Genomic DNA, 21,834 nt, shown 5'->3' with positions numbered 1-21,834 from the left:
AAAACAACAAACTAGACTAGTTCATACAAAATTATAAATTATCAATTCAAACCAAACATACAAATTATATTAGACCATAACTGACTAGAAAATCTAGATTCGACAATTTAATTAAATTGGATCACGATTTTAACCTCTATGCTCGAGAAATCCATTAGGTAAAGGGAAACAAGAAAAAAAATGAGGCCCCTCATGTCTAGAAATCTTGTGGCCATTTAAATCCAAGAAGTCATGCCATGCAAGATCAATCTCAATTTATTTGACATGCCTATCTTCCATAATGTAATTGGTGGCTATACCACTCAAGAATTATATTTTATTGGTTATTGAAATGAATCCATGAACTTTCTTTTTCCCACCCCACTCAATCATGCCCATCTAACAAAATGTACAAGGTACCCAAAAAAAAAATAAAAAAAATAAGCGTGTAGTTTTTAATTACTGCCACAGTTTTTTTTTAGTTGACACGTTTTGACTTTAGCACTATTCACACACTTTCTTTTTAACCGTGTTTTTGTAATTTATACGTAATGAAAAATATATTCATGTGAGGTCTTGTTAGATTCATCACGATGTATATATATTTTCAAAATATCAACTTTTTATAATTTTTGGTAATCGATAATTAAAGATATTAATGGTTAAATTTGTACATTGACAAACGTAACTAAAGAAACGTGTCAACTAAAAATAAACGGAAGAAAAATTTGGTATGTACTATACAAAGTAACAAGCTATCATTACAATTTGGACCGTTATAGAATCAAATTTCAACAATGTAATTACTCTAGTTGATTCCTTAGTAGGAATTGCACTATGTAAATATCAATTTATTTTGGATTTTCAGAGTGCTTCAAATTATTTGTGCCCTTGCGTCTTATTTTGTTTTTTTTTTTACTAGGATATAGTTGAATATGTACTTCCACTTTAGTGATACGATTTGTTTCGTGATACTTGCTCTAGCGTGGAAGATAACTAAAAGCACATACATGCATTATATCTGGAGTTGATTCGATTAAATTCTTCTTATATATCAAGGAGATAAGAAAGTAACAACGAACATCCATAAATTTATGCAATACACAAATAAAATTGGGACAACACATACATAGACTATGTTATTGTCTGCTTTTACTATGTAATAATGTGTATTTATGTAAGAAATACTACGTGCTTTTAAAATCATGTTATGCTCCTTATGTAATAAGCATTTAATTTTATTGCAAGAACATAATCCGTGTAAAGTTACTTGTTATTTATTATCTATAAATAATGTTATGCGCTTTTGTAATAAGCATTTGCTTTTACTGCAAGAACATACTCTGTGTATCAACATTACCTGATTACATGTCGGAGTAACTGTAACCAGGTGTATGTTCTAATTTCCGCCATGAGATTAGATCAAGTTTCTGAAAATTTTCATTTTTGTCAACTAATTTTATACAAAAAGTGCAAAATTGCAGCTACACATTAAATATTATCTATTGCTTTCAATGAGTTGGATAAAATTGATTTATTCTTTAGGTCTTCACTAGTTATGAAATCAATGCAACAACTCTATTCTGTTATTTGGAAAGGTAATTATCATCAGATGATACGTAAAGATAAGTTTATGTTGATTAATATGACCTTTGGACCATATAATAAATCCCTAATAATGAAAACTTTGCATTTTAGGAAATCTTTTCACTTTGGGTAAAAAAAGATTTGGCAAAGCTAAAAGTGGTAGCAAATTGAATCCACATCAGCCATAAGCTCTTCATCTTTGCTTGTCTAACAAAGCCTACTTGAATGTTTTCATCATACTACTTGAATGTTGTACTAAGTTAGCTCATAATGTTGTCACTTATTGTACATTCGTGCACATAAGGTTGAATGCATGCATAGGGCCGTCTCATATCCGAATTGATGGAGATTATCTCATAATAATTTATTAAGGTAAGGTGTAATAGTTACTTCTACTATTTAGGAGTGTATAACCTTTTAGTAATTCAATGTAAGACAAGTTCATTCTTAGAGTTACTTTTGAGCTTAGGTGTAAGAAATTGCATATGTTGTTCTCTTAGGTGCGCAAATTGTGCATCTGTTAAACATCAAGCCGAAAACCAAAGAACATGAAGACTTGCTCCAATGAACATAAACCTCGATAATCATAAGAGCTATAACTATATATATAAGATGATGTTATCATTGTTATGTTCACTGGAGTTTATGTTTTTTTATATATTTTGTTTTAGTCTTTGTTCTTTGGTTTCATGTTTAATGTTCATTGGATGCATTGTGCATATATACGTCTCCATCATCCAATTATTGCTCTTAGGTGAACCTTCATGTGTCACACAACTAACAATGGGATCATCATTCTTAATTGTTGGCCGATGTTCACTGGGATACCTCAAAAATATCGACCTTAGTCCTCTGATCAACTGGTAAGAGACTTGTTCCAAGTTAATTAGAGAGGTATTCGATTCAAGTCATAAAAATGTTAAAACAAATGGTGAGACAATTTGTTTTCAACAAAAGAAAGAGTTTGTTGTCGTTTTTTTTTTTTTTTTTTGCTTTAATCCAAATGTGTTAGATTTTAATAGGCTATGAATTAGTGAGTGAGGTATTTTTAGAAAATGGTATCATTGTATCTATAGTCAATTTTTTTATTAGGTTTATTTAAAATTTGCATTGTTATCACCATCATCCGATCCTTAGAATCCTTGGACATCAATTTTGCATAATCACTATCGTTGGTTGAAATTAAACTTGCAAGTGGTAAGCATAATTGCAACATTTTACATTTGTAACTAGATTGCTCCATTACAAAAGCTAGCTTATGAGTATATGATTGATATTGTTGCAAACAAGTCAAGTGAATATAAACAAATTTACCACTTAAGACAATAAGATAGATGCTGAAAAAACGAGAAAGAAATCATTAACTTCATACCTATTGGTGCAATAATGGTTCTTCTTGACTAAAGCCTAGCACTCTATGTGTACAACATTTGATTTAATCAAACATGAAAAAAGAGGGGTCTACTTAAGTCAAGTAGTGGTCAATTTATGAAATGGGTACCTCAAAACACCTTGAAATTATTTGGTTAAACTATTCTAGCGAATATTTAAAAGTATCTATCTACCATTTAAAACTATATTTGGTGGGTTACTAATCAAAATTTCATGCCAATACTAATGTTTATATTTTTTTTGATTAGGTTTAGATATACATTTCAAAACTACATGCACCAAGAGTACTTCCTAAACGTATAATACTCTAATACATGATCAAATCTCAAGCTAGTACACAATGCTTAGAAAATAATAGCAAATATATAGAGTGATGTGGGGTAAATATCTTGTAAAGAGAACAATTATATTTTATCTAAAATATAAGAAACTTTTATAATATATGGAGTATTAGGTTAACCGTTAATCATTTTAAGATAACTTTAACTTGATGCACTATAGACTTATGCATAAATTTATTTATCAAAAGCTAAAAGACAAAAGAAGATCCCACTAATTAAATACTCAATAGCCAAGTTCTTTCCAATTATTGATCTTAACAGAATATACTAGAATATTCCAGTAATGATATAACATCATGAAGGTTGAGACAAAACAAATTGAGATCCTGTGAAACCAAAAGTATATAAATTGATGGCAATTTGATTTTTAGTTGAAAAATTCAATAAATAAATAAAAATAAAAAGTGAAGTGCAAATATATTGGATTGCACCCAAAACTAAAAGGTCCTAATCACCTTAAAAAGAAAGTGGTGAACCAAACAGTAATTGCATTGCGCTCACCAAAGGTCATTTGGCTTAATATAGTTTTGCTTTTTACAAATTATTGACACTTGATTATTGCTTTTATAAAGTGCTACATTTTTTTTTTTTTTAAATCCAAGCATACAGGTAATCCAAAGTCTATTAAAGTTAGACTAATTCGGATTTCAGACAGGTTAGGCCCTAATTGGTGGAAAAACTCTTTTAACAGGTGCTGATGTGTTTCCGTACTTGTATATTACTATTACACCCTAGACCGATGTTACTATATATGACTATGTGTTCCTAGTTTAGTTTACCACGAAATGTTTTGATGGTGGTCAATACAAGTTCTAATAAGAGTTAACCAGTTAAAGTATATTCAATTATATCTTGTGTATATACTATGTATGAATTTATACAAGGATTGACAAGTTAATTTTACAATAAGTTCAATGAAGTATATATAATAGATTCCCGCTAGTCATATGCGAAAAGTATTTAAATAAATTAAGTAAATTGATAGAGTATAAAATATATTCATGAGTCTCAACCATCAGTTTAAGCTTTTGGGTGGGTTGGTCTCTTAACATAAACAACGTCACAACTTCAACTATGCTTATAGGCTAGCTAGATAAGGTGGAAGTTGTAATAAACATTACCATATGCTTGATAAGAAGACTATTTCAATCGGCTTTTTCGCTGCATATTAGCTAGTGACCCTATGACCCTATGATAAGTATGTTGGTGTCCTAACTATGCTTCCATTATTATACATGAAAAGAAAATGATTTGAAGTTGAAATTAGTAAGGGAATTAGCGGTGCTTGTTGAAGGTGATACATGCATATTAATGGCAATAAAGCATAATGATTGATGATTCAAGTGACACTTTAATGAGTTACTACCTTGTTAGATACATATAGTTTTCCTCTCTTTGTACTAGTATGATTTTATTCGCAATATGAATAACATAATTAACGCAAGAGTAGAACTAGTTAATGAAAAATGAAGCATATATAAATTACCAAATTTAAAGCATGGCAAACAAAAAATCATACGAGTAAGAAGTAACAAAGATATCTACCTCAACTTTCAAAAAGCTATGAGCATATAACATATTTTCAAAATTTCAAGAGTATATAATCAAAGTTTTAAAGCTAATAATTTTAACCAAGAAATAAAAAAACAAATGATCGGATTCATGAGTCGGATCTAGATCTAAAATTGTTAGATAAGGGTCCCACACTCGATCCATGGACATCTAGTTCTAGACACAAATCCATCGTGATCCAGGACTCCAAGAGACTGAATTGGAGCAACAAATGGATCCTAATTTATGGGGGCGTGTTGGATTAGTTCAATAAAATGCATTTACCATTACACTTTAGGCCCAATTGCTTCTTAAAGGTTGAAATGAATTAAATTATATGGAGACAATGAGTCATTGAGTGCTTTTGCAAATGTGGGACAAAGAGGGATACACATATGGAATTTAGTTAAAATTTGATTATTTAAGAAATTTAAATTATTTTACTGGCTTGTAACTTTGTAAGTTGTAACTACTGGTTCAAAATATTGAGGAAATATATTGTACAAGAAGAATTCATAAAGTGATCAAACACCATCGAGTCAGCGCATAATTTCATAAGTTAAAATTGTTTTAATAGGGTGAAATCGGTGAATGGGATAAGCCCTTGTTGTGGGCGTTAGGCTACATAATTTTATTTGGTATAGATCAATCTTGTACCTGTACTCTAATGCTCTAACCCGACCCGACTCAATCCAATTTGAAAAAGCCTTTCAACTTTAAATACACTCAAATTATGTACGGACTCATGACCAAATTCTTTTTAATGAACGCATCGTGTTGCAAGCTCAATCCGCCTACACAAAAAGGCCATGGCAAGGCAGCACGAGCACGACTAGAGGTATCAATTCGGGTGTTCGGATCAGGTTTGATGAGGTCGGATCGGTCGAGTAAATTTTTAAAAATTAATTCATGCTAAATTATTATGTCCACGTAAGTCAAAATCATAATTGAACATTTTTCGCATCGATTTCGAAACAAATCAGATAACGAGTGTGGTTTTAACACCTCTAAGCACGACCCACTATCTTAGAGCCTAATGAAAATTTACGAAACCCCCCAAAAGTAAAAACTGCTTAATGAGAACTGATATTCTGTAACTTGAGAAAACAAACACCATGAACTTGTTACACAAAACCCTCACTAAAACCTCCAAATCAACCATCTTCTTCCCCTCAATCCCCCCAATTCGTCAACACCCATTTTCTCTCTCCTCCTCATACTCAACCAAAAACTCAATTGATGATAGCAGGGAGAAGAACTTGGCAAGACCAAGTGAAATTCCATTCCAACCAAAGGTTGTAAATAGAGTCAATTTTGTTGGTACTGTAACTATACCTGTTAAATTCTGCACTTCTGTTGATGGAAAATCATGGGCTGTTACTGTTATTTCTCACCTACGGCAACCTTTGTTTACTTCCAATTCTCTCTGGTATATTTCATCAATTTTCAGAACCCATGTTTAATTTTCTTTCTTTTTTGTGTTTTTGATTTTGTGGGTTTGATTTTTATGGTGTTTAATTGAATTGGGTTGATGTTTGATTTGGGTTTCATTGTGATTTTGGTATTTGATTGAACTAGTTGGTTTTGTTGAAGAAACTGTTTGATTTTGTAGTGCTCTTAGGTTTTCTGATGTTTTAGGAAATTTGGACTAATACTATGACATTATACACTATAGATTTGTGAGTGTTTTGGGGTTGTTGTAGAACAGAATGGTGACCTGACTAATTAATCTGTTCTTACTTCCTAGTTTCTTACTAAACTCCTTGAAGTAGGTATTGTATTTGAGACACTATCAAGTTTTGTAATTGTTTTATTCAACAAAAAACCAATATCAGTTTGTTATTATACTTAAAGTCTGAAGCACAGATTATGAGTAATCAAAGCTCATTAGACAGGATCAAATCAAGGGGTGTCGTTGCAAAGTGTGGTGTTGAATAAGACAAGCTACTTTGAAAGGACATTTGATAGTATGATGCTCTTTGAAGATTGGAGAGTTAGACTAGTTGATATTGCAGTCTCAATTTTAAGTGGTTTTGTGGGTTTTTGCTGCTTGTATCAGTTTAATTTACAGTTAAACCTCAAATGCTTAGTGTCACGGTCCGAGTGGTTTGACACCGGATCGTGCGGCGCGCTCTTATCTTTTAGAAACAAGAAGCAAGCCTAGAGTGAGAGAGGTTCGTGTACCAAAGGTATCTCAATGAGGCAATCGTTAGTAACGAGTGCAGGGTCGGGGCTTGTGACGGTCGATACTTCGAAGCGGGCACAAGCGGAACCGACAAGGATGTAGGCGTCTTTGAGGGTCTCTTGGTTTGGTGGGGAGCTTTAAAACAAGGCAAGCACAATATCTATAAAGGCTTAAATCAACACACAAGTCTTAAAGCAAGGCAACCCAAATAGGAGCTTTTTCATTCATTCAACCATCGCTGTATATAGAGCTTTATATTGTTTACATGGAGAAATACTAGTGAACACTGAAATGGCAGTAACACAATAATCTCCTCTAGCGCCTAAACTACTTACACGAATACATTGAAAGTCTAACATAAACTAAGTAAAGACATAAGAAAGCAAAATACATGATGAAAGAGGTTGGATCCTAACATCCTCCCCCACTTAAGTTGTCGACGTCCTCGTCGACTTACAAAATATGACTAAGGAGACTAAAGTTCTTGATCCTTAGGTCTGTGCTGAAGAGGTGCTGCGCTGTCTGCTCCTGATGCTAGCTCGGTTGCTGATGTTGCGGCTTGAGTCTTCTTGATCTGGGTGGTAGGGCTTGAGACGGCTGACGTGAAAGACTGGGTGTATCTTCATCCATGCTGGAGGTTCGTCCTTGTACGCATTCTTCCCTATCCGTTTTATGATGCGGATGGGGCCTTCATATTTTCTGATCAATCTTCGATCTCTTCCTCTCAAGAACTTCAGTTGTTCGGGTAACACTTTCACCATCACCATATCCCCAACGTCAAACTCCAACGATCTTCTGTTTTGATCAGCCCACTTCTTCATTCTCCTAGCTGCTCGCTCCAAGTAGGCCCGAGCAATCTCTGTGTTTTGCTCCCCCTCCCTTTTGAATTCTCGAGCTTGAGTACTTCGTCCGGCCTCGGTGTCTGCTACTGTGTGAGGCAAGAGAGGTTGTTGGCCCATGGTCAGCTCAAAAGGGCTCTTGTTTGATGAGGAGCTCTTTTGGGCGTTGAAACAAAGTTGAGCTACATCGAGGAGTCTCACCCAATCCTTCTGATTGGCACTGACGAAGTGGCGCAAATATTCTTCAAGTAACCCATTGAATCTCTCCGTCTGCCCATCTGATTGTGGATGATGACTTGATGACATATTGAGTTCTGACCCCATCATCCGAAACAACTCTGACCAGAATATGCTTGTGAATCTCGTGTCTCTGTCGCTCACTATACTCTTGGGGAGTCCTTAATACTTCACAACGTGCTTGAAAAATAATGAGGCAGTTTCTTCAGCACCACATGCCTTTTGCATTGGAACGAAGGTAGCATATTTTGAGAATCTATCTACAACCACCATTACTGCGGAGAGCTGGTCCACCTTTGGGAGGCCACTGATGAAGTTCATGGATACACTCTCCCAAGGGCGAGTAGGGATTGGTAACGGTTCAAGGAGCCCACCGGACAAGTTCTTGTGTAGTTCATCACGTCCTCTTTCATCCCCGGCCAATAGTATCCTGTGCTCAGTAAGCTGAGTGTCCTTTGCCAACCCGGATGACCTGCCCATAGCGTGTCGTGGCATTCCCTCAAGAGCATCTTTCTCAAACCACCTGCTCTAGGGATGAAGAGTTTATTTCCTTTTGTGTAGACGAGTCCGTCTTCCATCCAGAAACGCCTAGTTTTCTCTTCTTCAATCAGTTTCTTGATGGTTCCTGTCATCGGATCATCTCCTAAGTAAGCTTTGACTTGATCACGCACAGAGGTAGCGACGTTGCTTGAAGTTAAAGGGGCTAATCTTTGTAGGGGTGCCAGGTCTGCTCGCCTGCTCAGCGCATCTGCTACCCTGTTGCTAGCCCCTGTTCTGTATGCAAACTCTACATCGAACTCAGCTAAGGATTCTTCCCATCGAGCCTATCTTCCCGTCAAATAGAGGATCCCTTCAAGGTGGATACTGCCACCATGTATTTAGTGGAGGACGCGAAGTTGTGGTGGCGCACCAAATATGCCGACATTCAAGCAAAACGAATCACGCTTGATAGTTGGGAGGATCTCAAGAAGGTGATCAAGAACCAGTTCTGCCCGGATAACACCGAGTTCGTGGCTCGCACAAAGTTAACCACCCTACACCACAAGACTTCCATTCGAAAATATGTGAAGGAATATTTGTGCGTGCATGTTAGAGATCCAAGATATGTCAGAGAAGGATCGGTTGTTCAACTTTGTGCGAGGTTTGAAGGATTGGGCGCAACGTGAGATTTGGCGCCAAAAGATACACTCTAGCTGGTGCTATAGCAGCAGCTGAGAAGTTAATGGATTACTCACCCGATAAGGGCCCTAATCAGAAGAAGGGGAACAATGGACAAGCAACAAGCACTCCTAGAAGCCAACACCCCGCCTCCCAAGTTAGCTCAAACGGTGTTGGGAGTAGGTACAACAAGACTGTGGGGGACGACTCTAGAAGGAGTGGAGCTTCCTCTTCATCAAGTAAGGGAAGCACATCAACCTTCTCAACGGGGAACAGACCCCCAACATGCATCCTCTGTCGGGGCCCTCACAAGTGGTTCGAATGTCGTCATAAGGGAGAAATCGATAGTCTCCAAAAGAAGCTATCGGCGATGACGATGGAGTCAAAACAGACCGAAGAAGCATGCAAGGTAGAGCCCGATGAGGAAGAGCCCTCAAGGCTGGGCGCGGTGCACATGTTGTACGCCATGGGAAAGGAAGAGCCCGAGGAGAGGTCTAAAAACACTGAGTTGATGTATGTAGAAGTGTTGGTGAATGGGAGGAGGGGCAATGCGATGATTGACACCGGGGCCACCCATAACTTCATATCCCAAGAAGAAGCTCGAAGATTGGGGCTGAAGCCGATTCAAGAAGGGAGTAGTATGAAAGCTGTTAGCTCAGCCGCCAAGCCAGTTCATGGGGTTGCAAGGAACATCCCAACAAAGCTGGGGGACTGGAGCGGAAACCTGGATTTCACTGTAGCCACCATGGATGACTTTAACCTTGTACTCGGTATGGACTTCCTACGTGCAAGTAAAGCTGTCCCGATGCCCCACCTGGGGTCAGTATTAGTAGCTGGACAACAGCCTTGCCTCCTCAAGACTTGCAAGATGAGAAAAAGGTCTAAAGGCCCCCTCCTTTCGGCAATGCAACTAAAAAAGGGGTTGAAAAGGAACGAACCCACATTCCTTGCTACCCTATCAGTGAAAGAAGATGAAGCCCCTTATGAAATCCCCGCAGCTTTAGATAAGTTTCTCACAGAATTTGAGGACCTCCTCCCTAAGGAGCTCCCAAAGGTGCTTCCTCCTAGGAGGGCTGTGGATCACGAGATTGAACTTGTTCCTGGTTCGAGGCCTCCTGCTGTGATACCAACTGTCACGGTCCGAGTGGTTTGACACCGGATCGTGCGGCGCGCTCTTATCTTTTAGAAACAAGAACGCAAGCCTAGAGTGAGAGAGGTTCGTGGGCACACAGCAACACGGACCAAAGGTATCTCAATGAGGCAATCGTTAGTAACGAGTGGAGGGTTGGGGCTTGTGACGGCCGATACTTCGAAGCGGGCACAAGCGGAACCGACAAGGATGTAGGCGTCTTTGAGGGTCTCTTGGTTTGGTGGGGAGCTTTAAAACAAGGCAACCACAATATTTATAAAGGCTTAAATCAACACACAAGTCTTAAAACAAGGCAACCCGAATAGGTGCTTTTTCATTCATTCAACCATCGCTCCATATAGAGCTTTATATTGTTTACATGGAGAAATACTAGTGAACACTGAAATGACGGTAATACAATAATCTCCTCTAGCGCCTAAACTACTTACACGAATACATTGAAAGTCTAACATAAACTAAGTAAAGACATAAGAAAGCAAAATACATGATGAAAGAGGTTGGATCCTAACACTTAGGCTTTCTTTGTGATACATTATTACAATTCACAAAGAGAGAGAGAGAGAGAGAGAGTTGCACACTTCATTTTCTAATATTCAAGGGTATTGGTGTGAGAACATAGTACGAGTACATGATATGCATGTATAGTACAGTTTATGCCTATGTAGCATGGAAACTACTCGGGTTATCGAAAAAAAAAATGTTTTGGAAACAGGAAACCCTTGAGTTCAAGCCATTCCTAGGTTTCATTAGCATGAAATGGGTTTTAAAATTGGGGAAACTTCAGTTCCTAGTAGTTCCTGTGCTTCCTAGGTTTATGCTATTGTGTGTATTATGAAGTGAATGGGTGCCTGTCAGATATATATAATTGTAATGTAAGTGCACTTTGGGCTAATTTTTTATTCCTTATATCTCTTTAACTAGGATTCCTATAATATTTGAAGGTGACTTGGCCATCACTGCTGCTACCCGTCTGAAAGAAAATGATAATGTACACATTGCCGGACACTTGAGTTCAGATCATATGCCAATCAATTTGACAGATTACCAATCAAAAGTCCAGGTAATGTTGTGCTTCTCTCTTTTTAACTACATTATTTCTTTCTTGGTCAAATCAAATGCTATAATTGAACTAACTGGTGTTGATCGTAGGCTTTGCCATAACATACTAAATTTTATGTGGGAAGCATGTAATGTAACTAATGAGGTTCAGACTTGCATTTAGCATCTGATGAGAATTGCAACATGTTCCTTGTGGACCCTTTCTGCTCTGATGGCAGGTCATTGGTCTGAAAGATCATGAGATGATTTAGTTAAATGCAAAACTTAAGTCCTGGTCTAGGAAACCAAAAAAAAATTACTTTGTACTTTTTGTTTTGTTTTTTCTGTTGTGACTCAAAAGTCTAGACTATATGTATTTGACATATCAAGTGCTAACATGTAAAGTTGTAAAGTGATTAACTAATATCTTAAGTTGCTTACATGTTTAGTACACTGCCATTACAAATTCATAATCCTGAAACCAGGTCTTATTGTTAGAAAACCTGTAAGGCAGTGATGCTGTTTTATATAGACACCGCAATACTATGGACCAATATAATCAATGTGGCAATGCCGCAATGAGAATCAATGAGGGTCACTAGAGCGTTATTAAACTAACCAAATGAACAAATTTAGTGTTTCAGGTTAAGCTTTCCCAGCTCCATCATTCAGGTACTTGTGAATAGAAATATTCACCATGGTATTAATACATGCTATGCCTTTTTTCCAACAATATGCTTCTCAACTATGTATATGGGTCAGTTGACCATCCTGAGCTATCAGCTTTTCACCTAGCCAACAGTCTAGGAGCTAATCTATGGGATTACAACAATATATGCGAAGTATAATGCAAGTATACTAGTTCCTTCCTAGTCCAGGAATTGCTCATAACTAATTCATATACTAACTCTAATTCAAATTACATTTGTTTTAACTAATGCCTTAGATAAAAAAAAATTGTAAATCATTCTACATTATTAATGCTGTATTAAATGTCACTTTATTATATTAATATTGTATTATAGATTTATAGGTTACATAATAATATACATATTCAGATATTAAATGTCGCTTTACAATGCCAATGCAACTTTAACTAGGTTCCAAACACATGTAAAAATTGTTAAAATGACCTATATATTAGAACAAAGGGAGTATATCTTAGTATGCACGACTCCAATAGCTGGATAGAGAACTTCATTTTTCATAATCTAATTTGCTCTATTGTGGGAAGATGACAAGCTTTAAAGTTATCTCATCACTCTATGGGAAGGAGGGAGTATCTTTTCCTGCCTTTTCATTTTCCTCTCTCTCTCTGATTTCTGTTGCGCCAGGGAGTCCAGGGACTAGGGTTCAGGGGTTAGGTGTTGGGTGTGGGTGGGCAGGTGGGTGTATGAGGCGTAAGGATAAGGTTTGAGGTGTGAAAGCCCATGCCTTTTTTAGAGTCAAGTTTGTAGATGATGGTCTCCCTTTAAGAACGAGGTACCGATAAGCAGAGGAGTTAGCTTTAGTTTTTGTCATCAATTGGTGCATGCAAATGAACTTGTTCAGCAACAAAGAATAAGAGCTTTTAGCTTAGGGCATTAGGCTGTGTAGTTTGACTTCATTAGTTATATATTTTGTCCCTGTATCCAAGTATTATTTATCACATTGGTCCAACCCCTCATATATATTTAAGACTAAAGGATTCACTATAATCATTTTAAATTAATACCCTTTTCTTCCTTGTTCTACCACTCAATCTAATTTTGAGGGGGAGGGAAGGGTTTGTATCTGTGTTCGTCAGGTTATATTTCCAAAATACCTTTTTGTGATAATTTGTCATTTTTCAATTTTCATGAGTAATTAATTTTTCTTTTGCCCTATGTTGATTCAAATGTGGCAGGTTATGGTTCACAATGTTAATTTTGTTCGTCAATTCCATCCTGAAGTGATGAAACATCTCCTCTTCAATCAAAGAAGAGGAAAAAAGATGAAACCTCACCCCAGATCATAATTATGAACTGTGCATGCCTAATTATATTGGTAAATCCTATCTTAACTCTTAACTACATCTACATATGGCTTATTGTTTACAGAAATTCGATTAACAACTAGAGTTGAAGTAAACCTCTGTTTGGCTTGAAGTTCATTAGTTTTGATTTTTGATTTTTTTTTTTGTTTTTGTTTTTTGTTTTTTCTTGCAGGTATTTCAACAGCCACTGAAATCCTTATTCATACAAGTAAATACATACTTCGTAACAGGCAGTGGATAAGTATAGCTTCCTTCACTGAATCGATCAAACACTAGACAATTGTCCTGAGAATACGGGGGACCGATGAGAATATCTGTGAACAGAAAACTCTTGCCTTACTAATCACAGAATATCCAGGACAAGTAATGCTGTCTAATTAATGATCATTATCCATTATAGTTGATATGAAAGTGATGTGAAAATATGATTGCTACTTTGGGAAGTCGGCACTCGGCAGGGCTTTGAATTACAAAACAGAAAGGTACATCTCCTTCAATGTGTACATACTAAACTGGTGTAAACTTTTGGTGTCGGATTGGATAATACAGTACGTGTATACAACATGGTTTTCAATTCTTGAACTTGATATCATGATATGTATGGTTTATCTCGAGGATAGCTTAATCATTACTTAACACTTGTTTGATTTTTATTTTTGTAATATACTGGCTGGAGAAAGTTCTCGTCAAGGTTGGGAGGAGGGGTTTCCAACCCTGACTAGAATAAATCGCGCTAAAGCACCTTAAATTGAGGCGAGGGAAATTGAGAATCATAACCTGAACCTGTACCCGGACCATATGGTTGGATTGGAGATTATCATTTTGAAAATCATTTCAAAAAAATGTAAAAAAGAATAAAAAATTCAGTGTTAAAGTGAATGATATTCACAAAAAATGTGTGATTGATAAACAAGTATTGAATGACGTGGAAAGGGTAGTTGGGTTGAGACAACGTCGACTTCAGTCGTCAAGCTTCTGATCAGGTAACGTCCATGCAAGCCAAGATATTTCCCACAATTACATCACGCTGTCTCCTGCTGCGTAACTGCTTACCATCTTACCATAGAATCCTTGTACGTTACGGACTAGATATTTTATAAAGTATTTTATTTATGAACTTTGCCAGCTCATATTGTAAATTTGTACTCTCTTCGTTCTTTAATGTTTTGTTCCGATTGTTTTTTTAACTTGTCCTTTTAAATTTGTCTCATATAGAGTTACTACTTTTAGTAGAGGTTGTTAAGGTCAAATAAGTCTATAATAGGTATTAAAGGATTATTTAAACCAAAAGTTTAAATTGATGGTTGAAGCTTAAGATTGGTTAATATGTTTTGTACGGTATTAGTTGGAGATAAGTTCATCACAAATAAGCTTAATAAGGGCTACTCAGATTCATTTAGCAACCGAAATTCGAAGTAATAGTTCAGACACATTTTGCTAAGCTTAATTAAGTAATTAAGTGAATTGGATGGATAAAATGCACTAAAGTGAATATAATAGTGCCTAACTGAAAAAAAAAATAAAAAAAAAAAAAAAAAGTATCATAAAAGAGATGAGATTTGGTGACACATACTCCACATCAAATACCATCCCAACATCCCCGAAAGATCAAGACTTTTACCAATTAAGGTCTTGTTTGGTAATCGCTTTGTGAATCGCTAAATATCGCCCGCAAATTATCATATAAAGCCCACAAATATGACTTGGTGTGACTTTATTGCCCTTTTCCTTTTAAAAAAAAAAACTCTCTACTTCTCTCTAAAAAAAATCAGAAAATCTACCTCTCTTAAAAAAATTAATTACGACAATGTCGAGGCGGCAAGGGAAAGAGGTGGCGGCGGCGACGGCGGAGGAAAGACGGCGACCTGGTGGCAAGGTAATTATTTAATAAATTTTTTTTTTAAAAAAAAAAAAAAGGCGACGGTGGCGCGTGGTGGGGCGGCAGGTCCGGCAGCCAAAGCCGGTGGCGTGGCGTCTGGCTTGGAAGCCCAGCCACCGGACCAGGCGTCCAAACCAGAAGCCAGCCCATTGGCTGTGGCGTCCAGATCTGGCGCCTGTGCCAATGGGTGGGCGTCTAGTTCAGGCGCCTGCCCACTGGCTACGGCTGCCGGAGCTGGCGCCACCGCCAGTGGGTGGGCGTCCTGGCCAGGCGCCCGTCCCTTTTTTTTTTTTTTTGTTTTTTTGTTTATGTTTTTTTGGTTTTGTTTATGTTTTTTTTTTTCTGCTTTTTTTTTGTTTTTGTTTTTTTATTTTGCAAAATCAGAAATTTAGTTTTATTTAAAATAATTTAGTTTTATGTCTAATTTTTTCTGTTAATGTGTTTTATTTTTTAAAATATTTATAAACTTTATGTGTTTTTTTTTATAAATCGTGTATATTTTATTTTTATAAAATTAGATTTTTTTTTTTGTGTTTATGTTTTATTTTTTTTTATGTTTGATGTTTAAACATTTTTTATGCCTTAATTGATGTAGTATGTGGAAATTGTTTGTGTTAATGTGTAATTGTTTTTTTTTTATTTAAAATGTGTAATACATTAGGGTATTATATGTGTATTTGTGTATGTGTAATATATTTGTTTTTTATTTTTTATGTTTAATTATTTGAAATAATTTTTATTTTTTTTTGGAAATCATAAATTTTGTAATATATTAGGGTATTATGTGTGTATTTGTGTATGCCGTATAATATTTTTCTATGTTTAATTAGTTGAAATAATTTGAAATTTTTGTTTTGTGTCCTATTTAGTTATTATGTCTTTGATTTTTTATAATCTTTATTAATTTAATGTTTATAAACATGACGATATGTTGGAAGTGTTGGTATTTTGTATCTGTAGGTAGTTATTTATTTTTTCTAAAAAACTTTTGTATGTTTATATATTTTTAAATTTTTTGTAGAATTCACTGGGTCGTCATGGTGCGGGGAAGAATGTAGAGCTTCTTAGTAGAAGCTATTCAGTGGAGAGGTCGGGGCATAGACATGTTAGATCTCGTGGTATTTCGGCCTCGGCTTGTAGAGAACGGATCCACCGTCGGGATGAGGATGACGATGACGATGATGATGCTGAGGAGGGTGACCAGGAGGAGGGCGCATATGAGGATGAGGATATGGACGATGGGAGTGGACCGTATGATGATTACGGTCCATTCAGTCAGAGGGTTGATGACATGTACGAGACACATATGGTGGAGGTGCGTAAGGGTAGGGGTGGTAGGTTTGTTAGTAGATCTGGCACATCATTTGCGTCCACTGTATCTGGGGCAAGCAGGAAACGGTCGAGGGTCGTTAATGATTCTTGGGTTGTTAGGAGTGAGGTGCCCGGTGGGCCTGTTGACGGGAGTGTGATTCTTAGCTTTCTAGGACACATAGTTGCCCGTATTTGGGAGGACCAGGAGAGGCCTTCAGTTACGGGGTTGTTGAAATGTCATACCCGGGAAAAGACTTGTAGCTTTTTGCGTACATGGGCTGAGGCTTAGCCGGCGGAGAGCGAGATGTTCAAGCGACTGGAGGGCACTGGGGTGAATCACGTTCCTGCCACCATGCACGATAAGATTGACAGTACGCTGATCACGGCTTTCGTTGAGCGATGGCAGCCAGATACAAACTCTTTCCACCTTCCGTTCGGTGAGATGACGATCATGTTACATGACGTCGAGGCCATTATGGGGATTCGTGTTGAGGGTAAACGACTTTGTGCTGTGGCTGATGCGGATCAGGCAGATTTGCTGGCGGAGTTGTTGGCGGTGGACAGGGCTGCACTGTACACTGAGGCGCTTGGTGTTTGGGAACACGGCGGTGTGAAGATCGCATCCGTGTTGCAGTGGTGTTTGTACCCCAGTGCACGTAGGACGCACGACGCACAGCTGGCTGCTTATGTTTTTCTACTCCTCGGATGTACCTTGTTTCCAGATAAGAGCGGCGGAAACAAGCTCAGGCCACGCGACGTAGTAGAGGCGTGTGACCCCGACAGTGTAGGCCAGTTTTCTTGGGGATCGGCTACGTTGGCGTATTTGTATCGCCAACTAGGATTTGCGAGTCGGGCTGACGCGGCAGGTATCACTAGGTGTCTGACTTTATTGCAGACCTGGATATACGAGTACTTTCCTGCATTGCGACCACATCGTGACCCGGTTCCTATTGATGAGGGGATGTCGCGTGCTTGTGCGTGGAGTCCGCGCTCGAAGAAGAAGTCTGTTGACTGCCACCGATCGATACGATTATTGCTGGACAGGCTGTCCCCCGTAGAGGTAACGTTTATAAATTGTTTCTACATTTTATTATATGCACATATTATATTCATGTTATTAAATTTTAAAACTATGTGCAGGTGAACTGGATGCCTTTCGGCCCGAACCCTAGTGTTAGGGTACCCAGGACCCTGTACACGGGACTCATTCAGTATCGTGAGATCGTTAAGGCGTACATGCCCCAGCGTTGTCTTCGCCAGCTTGGATTTGTCCAAGTTTGTAACATTTTAGATTGTTCTTTTAGCTTTCAACTTAGACATATTATCATTGCTGTTTTTAAATTTTGACATAACCGTTCGTGGATCCGTGCAACTTACCCATGCAACATATAGAATGCAGTAAGCAATACAATATAAAAAATTAATGTTCTCATTAAAAGAGCAACGTACAAATAAGGTTACATAGGAAGAATGTAAACATGAAAAACTAAAATGCAGCTAGGGTGTTCCATTCGTGGATCCGGTCATGATATAGCGTATCCCAACCCTCTACGCTCGCTGTGCGAATGGTGTACCACCGAGGTATAATCGGTGGCACTGGAAAATCGGATGACATGTCTAGTCGGATGAAATGTCTGTATGACGACCCAAGAAACGCAATAGCTACCTCTCTGACCGGTGTGGTGACAGTCTCACGCGAACGCCAAGGGAGAACCGTGGTACAAGGATAATAAGCTTGACTATGCAATCCCAGCCCGAAATGCATGACTGCGCACTTGTAAATGTTTGCAACGGCAAACAGATCTAGGGGCGCGTCAAAATAATGATTTTGACCGCAAGGTCCACCTCCCTACCGGATACGCCGCAAAGCGTCATCCAAGTCATCCTGGTACACATGACGATAAACATTTCGATTAGAGGCAATTTCGCTGTACATCAACTGACGCACCAAACCGTAGTTGTCTTCGCCCATTTGAAAAACATCATCCACGACCCGGAATCCGCAGTTACCATCTCCGACTACATCATTCCACCCTTCCAAGTACGGCATGATGATCGCAGGTATCCTGTCCTTGTACGGAAACTGATCAACATCGTTTCTTCCTATTCACCATATAATTAAACACAGTTAAGAAGGCAGAGTAACCTTATAAACAATGTGCAATGTAAAAAACCAAAACGTACCAGTTCTCAGGGGCATATTCACGGATGATGAAGATTGACTACGACTAGATGACGATGTCCGACCACGAGCACGAGCACGACCAAGACCACGGATATACTCAAACGCACTCCTGTTCCGCCGTTGCCGACCTCGAGGACGGTCAACTCCTTCGGGTTCCTCAAAATCTAAGGTAGACGTGTGGAACATGTCATGAAGTACATGAGTAGCGTCACGAATAATAGAAGGATGGCTGGAGGACACTCGGTCGTACATCGAACGAAACTGCTCCAACTCCTCCTGTTCACGGTCGACCGTTTGAGTATCTGCATGCTCACCAATATTGAGCGTTCGCCAGAATGAATGAACCTGATCAACATGTAACGACGCCCTTTCTTCTGTAATAACACGGTTAATGGTGCATGCGCAAGGTAATCCATGAGTTACTGAAATAGCACACCCGCACCGAGCATACACTTCGTCAGCCAAGTCCCTCATCCTGTTCAGCTCAGTGAGAATCAACCCCAAGCAGTAGTGCGACACACGACCATGGAGAATCTTAAATATGAAATGGCTATACATCGTACCATGTCGTCGTTTGGAGTCCTCTAGAGAGTTCCTGATGCCGTTCTTCTGAATTTCCATCGAACAGTGTATCCAAAGCAGCGGTCAATGAATCAATCCAGTCCTTGGTAGCTCTATGAGCGCTCTCAACTCTACATATTGTAGTGTTCCCGAAATGAAGTACCTGGTTTGTCCAATATTTGACAAACTTTTCCCTGTGAGGGACCCATTGCTGCATCACATAGTCCACCAGTGCCGGACACCACTGGTACGAATCCCTGAAGTTAGCCAATTCTCGCTCGTACGCTTCCTCTGTGGTAGCCTGTAGGATCTTTCGCCACTTACCATTCACCAATCTCTCTTCCATTTCCAAATTCTTGTTGAAAAGGTTGTAGGCTTTCACTTTCACGCAGTTGTTGATGTGCCATGTGCACAATAAGTGCTTCGATTCTGGAAACAGCTCTGCTATGGGGGCAAAGAGACCTCCCTCACAGTCGCTGACGATGGCTGTTGGATGAACATTAGGCCCGATGTAGTTTCTCAGCTTCTCCAAGACCCAATAATAACTTGGAGCCGTCTCATCCTTGATGATTGCATGACCAATCAGAAAGTTCTGGTTCGTTGGAGTCATACCCATGATCTCAACCAGTGGAAACTTTTACTTGTTTGTCTTGTACGTTGAGTCGATCAAAATCACAAATGGCCAAGACTTGATCATATCAGCACAATCAGGATGCACAAGGAAAAGATGAGTCACCTCCGTTGTATCTTCATCAGAATCAAACCAAACATGTAACCACGTGATTGTGCCTGGTGTAGCAGCTGCTGTATAGGGTTCCTTCCCTCTGACCGTTCAAACCTGAGTTGCTGTCTGACGTTGTAGATGTGTCTTCGGTTTGGATGGTCTTTTGGAAATTTCTCTAACACAGATGCTAATATTTTAGCAGGCTTGACTTGAGCATCACTCATTTCTTTCACAACTAGTTTCGCAGCAGGACTTAAGTCGCTCAGCTGTCGATGACCCTCTTCATATACTATCATCTCATGGTTGTGATACCCCCATTTAGAGTAACCAATCACTTCCCAACCGTCACGACTCCGTAGTTGTCGGACCTTTACTCTGAACTCACACCCACAACCTTTCCGCTTTGTATCAACCCGAGTGGCTGTACGAAAATCTCTTTCTTCTCTTTTGCGATAACGGTCACATCTCAAAATGCGATCCATTCTACCATCCCGTTGAGATTTATGAGTTACTACTACCAAGCAAAATCCAGCTGCAATTGCAACCTGTTTTGCCCAATCAATCGCTTGTTGAGCTTCTTCGAATGGACCATCATGTCCAAATATCCCACTGTAATCATTTCCGTCTCCACCATAATCCTGCATCAATTATATATTATAATAAATACATTTAACGGATAATACATTTAATTTCTATATTTACACAGAATTAACACAAAAAAAAACATAATTATGTATAATATTATTCATACACATACACATACAAATTTTAAACACAATCATTTATAAAAGTCACATAAACAATTAAATATTTTGGTATACATTAACACAAATTTACTCACTACATACATAAACACATTAAATTATTAAACATAATTTAAAAAAAAAACACCGTTTTGAATTTTCAATTTGAAATAAATTAAAAAAAAAAAAAAAAAACCATTTCCAATTTTTTTTAATACAATTTCGAATTGTCAAACTAAATTTTAAAAAAAAAACCTTTCTCAACAATCAAACTTAATTTAAAAAAAAACCCAATTCGAATTTTCAAACTAAATTTAAAAAAAATACCATTTCGAATTTTCAAACTTAATTTTAAAAAAACCTATTTCGAATTTTCAAAATTAATTTTAAAAAAACCCATTTTTGAATTTTTTAAAAAAATCATTTTCGATTTAAAAAAAAAAAAATTAAAAACAACAACAAAATCAAAAAAGAAGAAAAAAATAAATAAATATAGGTGGCGTTTGCCAGGGCCGCCACAGCCACTGGACATGCGCCTGGCAGGGCCGCCTCAGCCAGTGGAGTGGCGCTTGGCCAGGACGCTAGTCTGGTGGTCTGGGCATCTGGGCTGGACGCCGGTGTGGTGGTTCTGGCGTCTGGCTTGGACGTCCATGCTACGGTGAGGGCGTCCATCCTAGGCGCCGGAGCCACTCCTACGGTAAACCGTGAATTTTAACGGTGACTTACCTCGTTTTCCGTCGACGACGACGTACCTCCGGCGTCCCCCACATCTTCGGCTTGCCCTCCGGTCTCCACCGGCGAGCCAGTACGGCTCCACATTTTTTAAATCGAGATTTGTTCAATTTTAGAAAATGGGCATAATTGTCACATCAAGTCATATTTGTGGGCTTTATATGGTAATTTGCGGGCAATGTTTAACAAATCCCATCGCTTTTGGCTTTTTCTTTTGGTCAAACAGCC

At 38.2% G+C, this 21,834-nt stretch overlaps 1 protein-coding gene across 1 annotated transcript; it reads left to right on the top strand.

Annotated features, from left to right (window-relative positions):
- Nucleotides 1–5,895: 5,895 nt before the first annotated feature.
- LOC110692297 (protein OSB2, chloroplastic-like) lies at nucleotides 5,896–15,009 on the top strand. The gene is made up of 4 exons (XM_021869299.1): nucleotides 5,896–6,279; nucleotides 11,341–11,479; nucleotides 13,343–13,482; nucleotides 13,644–15,009. Exons 1-3 carry the CDS (start codon nucleotides 5,966–5,968, stop codon nucleotides 13,451–13,453), a joined length of 564 nt encoding a protein of 187 aa, XP_021724991.1. The 5' UTR covers nucleotides 5,896–5,965; the 3' UTR covers nucleotides 13,454–13,482; nucleotides 13,644–15,009.
- The last annotated feature ends 6,825 nt before the right edge of the window (nucleotides 15,010–21,834 follow it).

Source organism: Chenopodium quinoa, unplaced genomic scaffold, assembly GCF_001683475.1.
Source record: "Chenopodium quinoa cultivar QQ74 unplaced genomic scaffold, ASM168347v1, whole genome shotgun sequence".
Taxonomy (NCBI): domain Eukaryota; kingdom Viridiplantae; phylum Streptophyta; class Magnoliopsida; order Caryophyllales; family Amaranthaceae; genus Chenopodium; species Chenopodium quinoa.
The sequence above is the reverse complement of the archived record's forward strand: the minus strand, read 5'-3'. Positions and strand labels throughout refer to the sequence as shown.

What these genes read in the sequence shown, in the direction of transcription:
- LOC110692297 (XM_021869299.1), top strand. Translation starts at nt 5,966, where the DNA reads ATGAACTTGTTACACAAAACCCTCACTAAAACCTCCAAATCAACCATC. An exon ending in TTTACTTCCAATTCTCTCTG is followed by an intron (nt 6,280 to 11,340) that starts GTATATTTCATC and finishes CTCTTTAACTAG; the next exon opens with GATTCCTATAATATTTGAAG. An exon ending in ATTACCAATCAAAAGTCCAG is followed by an intron (nt 11,480 to 13,342) that starts GTAATGTTGTGC and finishes CAAATGTGGCAG; the next exon opens with GTTATGGTTCACAATGTTAA.